The sequence below is a fragment of the Macaca mulatta genome, chromosome 15 (genome assembly GCF_049350105.2).
Source record: "Macaca mulatta isolate MMU2019108-1 chromosome 15, T2T-MMU8v2.0, whole genome shotgun sequence".
Lineage (NCBI taxonomy): Eukaryota > Metazoa > Chordata > Mammalia > Primates > Cercopithecidae > Macaca > Macaca mulatta.
The window spans coordinates 99068855-99081126 of record NC_133420.1 but is presented as its reverse complement, the minus strand read 5'-3'; the positions used below and the strand labels follow the sequence as shown (position 1 = coordinate 99081126).

At 43.3% G+C, this 12272-nt stretch overlaps 1 protein-coding gene across 8 annotated transcripts in view; it reads left to right on the top strand.

Annotated features, from left to right (window-relative positions):
• Positions 1–12272, top strand: part of DOCK8 (dedicator of cytokinesis 8) — a 238624-nt gene that overhangs the window by 151310 nt on the left and 75042 nt on the right. For 6 of the 8 annotated variants that reach the window (XM_077966188.1, XM_015117845.3, XM_015117843.3 and 3 more), the window contains 4 exons: positions 70–304; positions 2883–3047; positions 4815–4984; positions 8646–8741. In XM_077966188.1, coding sequence (XP_077822314.1) covers positions 70–304; positions 2883–3047; positions 4815–4984; positions 8646–8741 — 666 coding nt within the window. The remainder of the gene's footprint in view (positions 1–69; positions 305–2882; positions 3048–4814; positions 4985–8645; positions 8742–12272) is intronic. The other 2 variants (XM_077966186.1, XM_015117850.3) reach the window with 1 other exon arrangement.

The window sequence follows — 12272 nt, the reverse complement described above, 5'->3', positions numbered from 1 at the left end:
TTTTGTTTATGAATCCACTGGTGAACAATGATGATATAAAACCCCATGACCTGCCTTCTCCCTTCCCAGGACAACCACCTGGAGAAGTTCTTCACCCTCTGCCACTCCCTGGAGAGCCAGGTGACCTTCCCCATCCGCGTGCTGGATCAGAAGATCAGCGAGATGGCGCTGGAGCACGAGCTGAAGCTCAGCATCATCTGCCTGAACTCCTCCCGCCTGGAGCCGCTCGTGCTCTTCCTGCACCTGGTGCTGGACAAGCTCTTCCAGCTGTCCGTGCAGCCCATGGTCATCGCTGGCCAGACAGGTATGAACCTGCAGGGCTGGGCTGGGAGGAAGCAGGAGCAAGCAAGCATTGCCTTCCTTAATGAAGAATGACTTTCCAGAAATCCAGACACAATGTGATCTTCCTTTCCACTGATGATGTGTGTTCAAGGGAGGCCAAGTCTTGTGCTATTTTTTTTTTTTTTTTTGACACTCTCTGCATGTTGGAAAGAAAAAGAAACATTAAAATAGGGTTCTTAATATTATAGCTTTTTGTGAACTTTATTAAGTGATTATAGGCAGTCTTTCAAATTCCATTTCTGGTCGTTGATGAATTCATTTTACCTTGAAGATATTTTTGTTTTCTTGACTAACAGGAAATGGAACATTTTAGAGTAAGACAACCTGTGTTAAATGGAGGGAAGGAACTCTCTAAATTGAAACGCAATGTGATCAATTTTTAAAGTTAAAACATAAACTCACTATTTTAAAGTGTATAGTTCAGTGGTTTTTAGTATAGTCACAAGGTTGTGCAATGATCGCTGCAATCTAATTTCATAACATTTCCATCAGCTCCAAATAAAACCCCATACCCTTTAGCAGTCACTCCCTATTCATCCCTCCCCCTAGAACTCATCTGTTCTCTCTCTTACAGTCTGTTTCAAATGCTTGCTTTTAACAAATTAACACTAAATACAATGTGTACATTTTCCCTTACAAATAATCTCAAAAGCTTATCCTGGAGGCATGACCAGGGTCCAGAGGTTCTCATAACTCCTCCAGGGTAGACTGGCTGGTGTAGGGCATCTTTATTTGCCACCATTTTCAGCTGTGCCTATATAGCTCTTTGCTGTCCAGTCCAGCAGATATCTTTTGGGTACCATCCATATGCCCAGTACTGTACTAAAAGTTGTAGGCTTTGCGACAATAACCAAGAGTATCTCAGACCTTAGAGGACTTATAATATGGCAAAGAGTCAGCAGCACAGGACAGGGGTCCTCAAACGGACACAGCTAAATTTTTCAGTGGTGGTGGGGAGGGTGGTATCAAAGGAGAGAGCGAGAAAACATCCATTTGGGAGGATGCAGGAGGTCCACACGAAGAGATGGCCTTGAAGAAGGGATAGAGTGAAAACCAACAAAATAGGGGCAATGAGATGAGCGTGGCACAGCAGAGAACCAGAAAAGTGTGGGAGTGTCAGGAAGAAAGTCAATAGCACGGTTGGTGGTGAAACATAAGCACGTGTGGAAGTGGGCTGGGACAATGAAGTGAGGGAGCTTTTAGAGCCAGGGAGGGGCGTGTCCTCTTAATCTCTCACTCTGCTTTGCACCCTGAGATGCATCTTTTGTGGTTCCACAGCTCAAACGTCCTGTGTTGGAGGCTAACTTTTCATCCATGTAGCAGTTGCCTCTCCAGCTAGATTCTTGCAGAGCTCTGCCCTCCTTTGATTGCTTTCTACACCCCCACATATGTGGCACACTGCTTTGTATATTCCAGCTAGTTAATACAGACTTGCTCACCAGACAAAATATTTATATGTTTTGAGCAGCTTCTCCGTAGCAAGTTACCACCTTGTGGTGTGGGGACCACGTGGTGTTGGCACAGGCAGAGTAAGTGGAGGTGGCTAGTCTACAAGCATTTATTTAGAACCTATTCTGTGTCTATGCAATGGAAAGCACAGCGGGGGCACAAAAAATATGAGAAATACACTTTGCATGGGAGGGATTCCGGCTTTCACAGAGAGACAGTTTACCACCAGAAACAGCTGGAGAATCACGTAACTCAGTTTCACTTGAGCCCTGTACTGTGTGGAGTCGGACGGCTTCATGGAGGAGGTGGGACTTGTGCTGAGATTCACAGGGTTGGTGTGATTTTGTGGATAGGAGTGAGGAGGGCTTTCTAGGTGAGGACAACAGCATGAGCAAAGTCTCAGAGGTAAGAGAGCAGGCATGATGAGACAATACAATGACTGCCTCATTTTAAGGGAAGTTGAACTGAGCCAAAAAGGGTACAAGGTTAGATAAGTAGATCGGAGCCAAACTACGTAGGCGTGGGCCACCAGAACAAGAGGCTCTATGCGGTAAATCAAATATGCATGGGTCTACTGTGGGAATGACTTGATATGCAAACATTTTTAGGTTAATCTGCACAAGAATCAGCGTTGTGCCCCACATCTCAAATCCTAGTGTCCACAACAGTCACGTGGGCATCTTGTAAAGATGCAGAGCCTGATTCATACACCCTCTGGGGTGGGGCCTGAGAGTCTGCATTTCTGAGTAGCAACCAGGTGATAGTGGTCATGTCCGTCTGCAGCCCCTGCTGAGTAGCATCCGTGTACAACCTGGCTTAGAGAGGGAGGATCTGGACAGTCTTATGTCTTTGTCATTAAAAACCATCCATGCTACTCAGTGGCAGGAGGAGGAAGGTCAAAGGAGGGAATATGAAGGCATCTGCGGTACTCAGAGCCAGCATGCCAGAGCTCACCAAAGCCATTTACTCTTCCCAGGCCTAGTTAAATTGATCAGTGGTCAGGACTCATTGTCACTGTCCTGGAGAAACTTCCACCTCGGTCTCCTTAAGGACCAGCTGTGGGACTACCCATTTTTCTATTGGTTCCTCAGCCAACTTCTCCCAGTTTGCCTTCGAGTCCGTGGTGGCCATCGCCAACAGTCTGCACAACAGCAAGGACCTGAGCAAGGACCAGCATGGGAGGAACTGCCTGCTGGCTTCATACGTGCACTACGTCTTCCGCCTGCCGGAGCTGCAAAGGGACGTGCCCAAGTCAGGTAGAGTTGCCCTGAGCATGGGACTCTTGTGGGCAGGGCATCACAACCTCCACCCCACTGCAGTGTGATCCAAAATAAAACATCCTATGCTGGGTGCAGTGGCTCACATCTGCAATCCCAGCACTCTAGGAGGCTGAGATGGCAGGATTATTTGGAGCCAGAAGTTGGAGACCAGCCCAGGGAACATAACGAGACCCTGTCTTTACAAAAAATATAAAAATTAGCAGAGCAAGGTGGCACATACCTGTAGTCCCAGCTACTCAGGAAGCTGAGGCAGGAGGATCACTTAAGCCCAGGAGTTGGAGGCTGCAGTGAACCATCATTGTACTACTGCAGTCCAGCCTGGGAAACACAGCGAGATCCCATCTCTTAAAACAAACAAACGAACACCCTAAAATTCCATTTTAGTTTTCAGAACAATACAAAACTTACATGAATGCTGAAATTATGTGTTTCTTTATAGATCTTTCTTCCTCCCTTGCCTCTTTTTATGCTCTAAACACTTATTTGGTCTGCCCATTTGATAATCCCTCACTGGTCTTTACCCACTTGCTAATTTATGATTCAGCTGAGAATCTCTTTTTTAAGATGGAGAAGTGGTGACTGATGCCTAGGATTCTAGTATAATAAAGGAAATAAGATGTATCCAATGACAGTGGTTCTTAAACTTTTTGTTATTAAAAAAAAATCCCTTTTCACGTTTCCCTCAAACTAAACTATTGAAATAATAGTAATGCATTTCCCCAATTCTTCTTAATTATTTACATAGGTAATAATCAAGTAGAACTTCTTGTCAGCATGATATAAACATTAGCATCAGTGAGTTCACAAAATTGCAGGCCCAAATGAACATGGCACTTTTGTTGGTCTGTGCAACCTCATTTCTAGCAAATCTGAAAATTTGATTGAGTTTTTAAAAATACTAGTGATGTGGCTGGGTGCGGTGGCTCTCGCCTGTAATCCCAGCACTTTGGGAGGCCAAGGTGAGCAGATCACTTGAGCTCAGGAGTTCAAGACCAGCCTAGGCAACATGGCAAAAGCCCATCTCTACAAAAATTACAAAACTTAGCCAGGCGTGGTAGCAGGTGCCTGTAGTCCCAGCTACTCAGGAGGCTGAAGCAAAAGGATCACTTGAACCTGGGAGGCGGAGGTTGCAGTAAACCGAGATTGTGCCACTGCACTCCAAACTGGAGGACAAAGTGAGACCCTGTCTCAAAAAAATAAATAAATAAATAGTAGTATCTCAGACTCCCATAACCACTTGTGAAAACATGTCAACATTTAAGGATGAAAAACAGCTATATGCATCATATACAGTAGTCCTCACAAGGTTCAGATGACTGTATGGATTTTTGAATCTGAGAAAACCTCACTGCATGAATTGTAAAGTTGTCATCATTTCAATATTGATAAATTAAAAATATCCACATTTTTAGCTTCTCATGAGAAATCAGAAGCTCTAGCAACCATGGGGTCCATTTCCCGATAGCAGTAATAGACTGGAGCCAGTAGTACCCCCTGCCTTTGTAAGAAGCATGTGTCGGCTGTTTACCACAATCTCCACCACTCCCTGGTGCCGTATGCCCCATCTACTTCTCTCCAAAAGATTGCCTCCCTGCCCCAACCAGGGTTTGCTAAGAAGACCCTAATTCCAAGGCCTAATCCAGTGGCTTTTCAACAACCCTATCCCTCTTCAGTTCCTTCTTAAACTCCGTGAGTGATTCTGTTCCCCTGTGTGTTGACATGTCTCTGCCTGGTGGGGTGCAGGCGCTCCCACTGCCCTCCCCGACCCTCGCTACCACACCTATGGACGCACATCAGCTGCTGCTGTGAGTTCAAAGCTGCTTCAGGCCCGGGTGATGAGCAGCAGTAACCCAGACCTCGCGGGGACACACTCCGCAGCGGACGAGGAAGTGAAGAACGTCATGTCTTCAAAGGTAGGAAAGATGGCAAACCCTGGAAGGGGACACAGGCTTTTTTATTTTTTAACTAAAACTTGGAGAAATAACACAAAAGCAACCAGTGCTGCTGCCCACTGTGCTGATCAGACGCTTTCATGCTCAGCTTTGGAGTGATTAACGTTCTTTAGAACCGATTAAGACCATTCTGACAGATGCGGCAGCAAGACCAGCATCTGAGGATTTGCTGAGAACTGCTTAACTCGGGTAGCAACGTTTTAGAGTATCAGGGGTTTAGCCATGTGCAGTCATGTGGCTGAACCATGCATTTTATTTTCAAGGAAAAAAAAATAGCTTTAACTTTTGATACCTAGAAAGGTTGCCTTTAATTTTGTTTTGTTGCTTTAATATCTACCTCTTACGTTCATTAACATCCACAGATTGATTATCTCACAAAAAAAAATCCCGAGGAGCGGCTGGGCGCGGTGGCTCACGCCTGTAATCCCAGCACTTTGGGAGGCCGAGGTGGGCGGATTACTTGAGGTCAAGAATTCAAGACCATCCTGGCCAACATGGTGAAACCCCATCTCTACTAAAAATACAAAAAAATTGGCCAATCACGGTGACTCACGCCTGTAATCCCAGCACTTTGGGAGGCCAAGGTGGGTGGATCACAAGGTCAGGAGTTCAAGACCAGCCTGGCTAACATGGTGAAACCCCATCTCTACTAAAAATACAAAATTAGCCAGGCATGGTAGCACATGCCTGTAATCCCAGCTACTCAGGAGGCTGAGGCAGGAGAATCTCTTGAATCCAGGAGGCGGAGGTTGTGATGAGCTGAGATTGCGCCATTGCACTCCAGCCTGGGCAACAAGAGCAAAACTCAGTCTCAAAAAAAAAGGAAAAAAACAAAAACAAAACATTAGTCAGGCGTGGTAGTAGGCACCTGTAATCCCAGCTACTAAGGAGGCTGAGGCAGGAGAATTGCTTGAACACAGGAGGTGGAGGTTGCAGTGAGCCGAGGTTGCACCACTGCACTCCAGCTTGGGATACAAGAGTGAGACTCCATCTCAAAAAAAAAAAAAAAAATCCCAAGGAGCAATGCCAAATTTTATAAGCAAATAAAAACTGACATCCTGAGAGGGTTGATGACTTGCCCTATATTGTTTTTCCCTCCATGAATTCTTTATTTTTTTCATGATAAAGTTTTACTTTATCATGAACAGTTTTAGAGTTACAGAATTATATATGCTCTACCCAGTCTCCCCATTATTAACATTTTACATTAAAATGGTACTTTTGGCACAATTTGTGAACTGATATTCATGCAATATTATCATTCATTAAGTTCATCTTTATTCACCACTTCTCAGTTTTTCTCCAGTGTCCTTTTTCTGTCCCAGGATCCCATCCAGGATGCCACATTACATTTTGTAGTCTTGCCTCCATAGGCTCCTCTTGCTGGGAACAATTTCTTAGACTTTCTTTGTTCTTCATGCCCTTGACAGTTTTGAGGAGTAATGATCAGGTATTTTGTAGATTGTCTCTCATTAGGAATTTTTTAAAGATTTTGATATTATTCACATACCATAAAATTCACCCTTTTTATAAAGATGGAGTACACGATCCAGTGGTCTTTAGTCTACTCACAAAGCTACCACGATGAATTCTTAGTCTGAAGTTTTTCTCCAGTGATCTGTGTCCTCAGGGTGGCTGAGCTTTTAGAGTAATATCATTTCCCCTGATTAAGAGAAATCAAAATCTCTAGGTTTAGACACAGACACAGTTTCACCCTTACAAATTCCACCCACTTGACACAGTGTGGCATGAGGAAGGAAATCTGGAGACCAGGGTTTGGGGCTGGGCGCCGATACTGCCCCGCCGTGTGGCCATGGGAAAAAGTCATTTAACTGTGCTAGGCCTCGTGTCCTCATCTCTGCAGAGGTCCTGACCCCTGGATGAACTTAAGAACCGTCTACCCTGGATCTTTTAAAAACACTAGATTCAGCCGGGTACAGTGGCTCACGCCTATAATCCCAGCACTTTGGGAGGCGGGCCAATTACGAGGTCAGGAGATCGAGACCATCCTGGTTAACACGGTGAAACCCTGTCACTACTAAAAATACAAAATACTAGCCAGGTATGGTGACGGGTGTCTGTAGTCCCAACTACTCAGGAGGCTAAGGCAGGAGAATGGTGTGAACCCAGGAGGCAGAGCTTGCAGTGAGCCGAGATTGCGCCACTGCACTCCAGCCTGGGTGACAGAGTGAGACTCCGTCTAAAAAAAAAAAAACCCTGGATTTACCCCCTGAGATGCTGATGATCTATAGTTTGAGCCATCAGGAATTATTCATGTTCTATCCTTTTTGACTTACAAAAATCAGTGCAGGGATGTGCTAGAGCGAGCTCATACCTGTTCCCAAAGGCTGATTGCTTAGTTTTCCAGAATTTTTTGAGCCAGTTTTGAAACAGATATTGTTAAAATTAAATTGTATAAACTTAAAATTAAATAGGTTATATTAAAAACAAAGGTAATCTGAATGCAATGTGGTATGCTAGATTGCATCTCGGAACAGAAATAGGACATGAGTACAAAAACTGGTGAAATCTGAATTGTTCATGGTTTAGTTAATAGTAACATATCAATGTTAATTTCTTAGTTTTGACAAATGTACCTTATCATAAAAGATATTAACATTAAGAGAAATGCAATGAAAGGCATATAAGAAATACTAACTTTGCAACTTCTCTGTAAATCTAATAATAACTATATAAATAACTACTCCAGAATTAAAAGTTCACTTTGAAAAGCTAACCCTAGTCCCTTCCTAATAATTTCATTGTATGCTATGATATCTAAGTTCTTCATTCTTTATATCTACTGTGTCTGTGTGATGGAAATATTATATAACGATTTGCTACCGCACATGTCTCCCTAACTGCATTTCCATGACATCATGTTGGCAGATTTAAATCAGCTATGATGAAAGTATTTGTGCCACAGAAATTGGCAAATGCTACAAATTAGCCCTACCCCACTGACAACTGGTTGTTAAACATTTGCCAGCGCACCATGGTTCAGCCTCATATGGAAGACCCCTTTCAGCAATACCACTTTCTGATCACCCAGGAAAAAAGTGGTCTGCAGCTATTATTGACAGCCTAGATCTTTCTATTTTTCTTTGATAAAAATGAAAATATTAAATTTTTATGTGGACAGGGTTAACAGTTTTTGAATTATTTTGTAGCACAGGGAGAAAATGTTTAATAGCGCATGACCCCTCCACTTCCTTTCGGAAGTAGTTTTTGACAATGTATTGGTATGTCGGAGACAGTGTGGTGCAGTACCATATTAAACCACAGAGAGGCACTGTTCCCACACGTTTTTTCCTGGCGTCCCCTGAAGTCACAGACTCCTAGAATGTTGGAAGGGACTACTCAGCACCCCAGATTCTTAAATAGTTTTTAACTGTAGGTTGCTACACACAAACTATTAACAGGGATTATCTCAAGAGCAAGTAGAATTAGGTATAACTTCACCGTCTTTGCTTTGTTTTATATTTACTTACAGCAATTATTTTACCTTTGTAACCAGGAAAAAATAAATGCATAAAAATGAATTCTGAGGTTGTGATTTCCAGGTGTCTGGCTTACCTTTCCATGGTTGGTTGACTGTTAAGCCATGGTTTATGTGTTTTAGATCGCCGATCGTAACTGCAGCCGAATGTCTTACTATTGCTCTGGCAATAGTGATGTTCCAAGTTCAACTACAGCCCCAAGGCCAGCCAGCAAAAAGGTACCGAACAGAGCAATGTGAGGATCATCACGGGATAAGAACAGAAGGACTTCCTCATGCCCTCACACTGTGCTTGAAAATAGTCAAAGTGCTCCCCTGCCTGGTCCTGTTGTGCGCGCACACACACACACACGCACACACACACACACCACACTTTTGCAGCCCTGTCCTTTACCCCACATTTGACCACCTAACTACCCATTAACTCAGTGTTTCTTTCACTTTCTCATGCATCAGAATTACCTGGAAGCCTTGTTAAAACTCATCGCTGGACCCTACCCCCTGAGTTTCTGATTCAATAGATCTGAGCTGGAGGCTCAAGATTTTGCATTTCTAACAAGTTCCCAGCTGATGCTGGTCCAGGACCACACTCTGAGAACCACTGCATTAGCCTCCTTTTAGTAGAGAGAAAGCTGGGGACAGTTCATCCTTGACAAAAGTGAATGGCAATAATTAGGTATCATTTGTTTCAATACTATATAAAGTAATATGAGATGCTTCCTTGTAATTCTTCACAATCAGCCTTACCTATGAGTTCAGAAACTTTAAAAGCTGTTAAACTGCTTACCAGGGTTTTTAAAGCAATAAAATCCCCAATCATAGTCACAGCCTGTGTGGTCTGAGGGATGGAGTTGAAAAAAGCTGTCTGCCCCAAGTTTCCTGTCTTCTAGGCACCGAAGAGTCTCACCATTATAGTAGCTACTGAAGTTTTTAATGTAATGTATTTATTACATTACATTATTACATTACATTTATTACATTACAAATGTAATAAAAGTACATTTACATTTAATGTAAAATTACATTTAAAAATGTAAATATGGCGGGGCACAGCTGCTCACACCTATAATCCCAGCGCTTTGGGAGGCCGAGGTGGGTGGATTACCTGAGGTCAGGAGTTCAAGATAAGCCTGGCCAACATGGTGAAACCCCTCTCTACTAAAGATACAAAAACTAGCTGGGCATAGTGGCAGGCACCTGTAATCTCAGCTGCTCAGGAGGCTGAGGCAGGAGAATAACTTGAACATGGGAGGCGGAGGCTGCAGTGAGCTGAGATTGTGAAACTGCACTCCAGCCTGGGCGACAGAATGAGACTCCATCTCAAAAAAAGAAAAAAAACAGTACATACGCTTATTACAAAGGATAACACAGGAAGCCATTTGCAAGAGCTCACATCACAGGGTAATGCTTATTAAACAGGCAAGGAGGGAATGAGCCTCCCCAAGGCTCCCTTTGGACTGGATGAGGGAAAGATCAAGTGTGGGAGGGCCGGGGCCTGGTGCTATACACTTCGCGGTATTCCAGGCACCATATGTCTAGTGAGAGGTACCAGGATTTAACTCGAAAAGGAAAAGTGGAAAAAAGATATGGTTAGGCTAAAAACAGATTTGTCTACTTGCTCTAAAATTTAGAATTAGGCTATCACAGGCCCTATGCCGTGACTGGTTATAAGTATTATACCATTTTCCTTTCTTAAAAACCATTATTTGCCTACAGCCTGATTTCTTTAACCCATGTCCTGTTTGGTTTTGTAACTGCCATGTTTTGACCTGAAATGACCAGGATAGAGATATTTTATTTCAAAGGGAAGTGTGGCCAATATGTTTCCTTAATAGCTTAGCAGACAGGGTTTTGCTGCTTGGCTATTTTATATAACCTCCAGAGCAAGGTGTTCTTGTAATAATGCTGCCCAGAAAGCAGCATAAATTACTTTAAGAAGCAGCTTATCCTATCTAATCTCTTCTTGCCATAAGACCCTGGCAGACAAACTGACCTATTTTCTAGAGGCAATCTTTGAAGCTGGGGGAGCATATCTTTCCTACAATGAGAAGATCAAAGTGTAGTCCAGTTATATCATGTGCACAGTTAGACCACCTGCTTGATTAAAACTCAACCCCACGCCTCTCTCAAGTGAGACAGCTTCACTTAAAACTCACAACAGCAAACAAATGTGTTAATGTGTATTAAAATTATTAAGGTTTGACTGACCTCACAAAATGAAGTGAAACCAACCGATAAGCTGAAACACCTAAGCAGTCTCCATTCATCACCACTAACCCACTGGGGATCTAATTGGTTAAAATACCCAAGCATGAATACAGAGATTTTCCCTTTGTCATCTTTTAGTTTAGCTGAGTAGCTCTCAAATTTTAATGTACACAAGAATTAGTACATTGGGTTGCATGCATACTGGACCCTGTGGGTAATTTTTTTTTTTTTTTTTTTTTTGAAACGGAGTCTCACTCAGTCACCCAGGCTGGAGTACCATGGTGCAATCTTGGCTCACTGCAACCTCTGCCTCCCAAGTTTAAGTGATTCTCCTGCCTCAGCCTCCCGAGTAGCTGGGATTACAACCGTGAACCATCACACCTGGCTAATTTTTGTATTTTTAGTATAGATGAGGTTTCACCATGTTGGCCAGGCTTGTCTCAAACTCCTGACCTCAAGTAATCTGCCCTCCTCAGCCTCCCAAAGTGCTGGGATTACAGGCATGAGTCAACACACCTAGCCCTCTGTGGATAATTTAAACAACTGTCAAGAGCAATGTTTGCTGTAATCAGTTTTTGCTTTAGGTGTTGACTTTAAAACTTAATTTGCAAATAAGGCTATGATATTAGGGTGTTCAGATAGCTTTAGCTTTCTTGCCTACTTTCTTAACCAGAAAAAAAAAAATGAGTTTATATTTATTCCAGGTTTTGTGGGCATAAGATGAAAGAAAACCACAGAAAATTCCTAGACATCATTTTTGGCATTAATTAGGGTGACCAACTGTTCTCATTTGCCCCGGACTGAGGGAGTCCCCAAGATGTAAGGCTTTCTATTTTAAGACCAGGACATTATCAAGCACTCTTTAATGGACTGATTGCCCTATCTTCAGTCTTGAACTTCTTCCTCATCAAAATGATTGTCAGGAACGTGAACACATAGCCAGACACGCTGGAGAATGGGAAAGGTGTAAGTCACCATGTGCGCCATTTGCTACTGAGCAGTAGGTGACTTGAAGGGAAGCGAAGATGCAAAGTGGAGCTAGGGGACTTTCCAAGCATCTGGCCCTGGGACATAGAAATTTAGAAGCTGTGAGTTAAGGCTGATACTGCTATGCCTTTCAGAGCACAACATCCTCTCATAAACCCCCATCCATCCTGTTTCCCACAATGCCATATTGACATTATAAAAACAAAAATTGTCCAGTCTCCCAGAGTGTTTCGATACCATCCAGACAGTGGTTTTCAAAGTGTGACCCTGGACCAGCAGCAGCAGCAGCAGCAGCAGCATCCGGGAACTTGTTAGAAATGCAAATTCCCAGGCTATTGAATCAGAATATCTGGGGGTGGGGCCCAGCAGTCTGTGTTTCATCAGGCCCTCCAAGGGATTCTGATACAAAGAGGCCAGGCGTAGTGGCTCATTCCCGTAATCCCAGAACTTTGGGAGGCCGAGGCGGGTGCATTGCTTGAGCTCAGGAGTCTGAGACTAAGTGGGTAGCATGGTGAAACCCCATCTGTACCAAAAAATAATAATAATAAAACAATT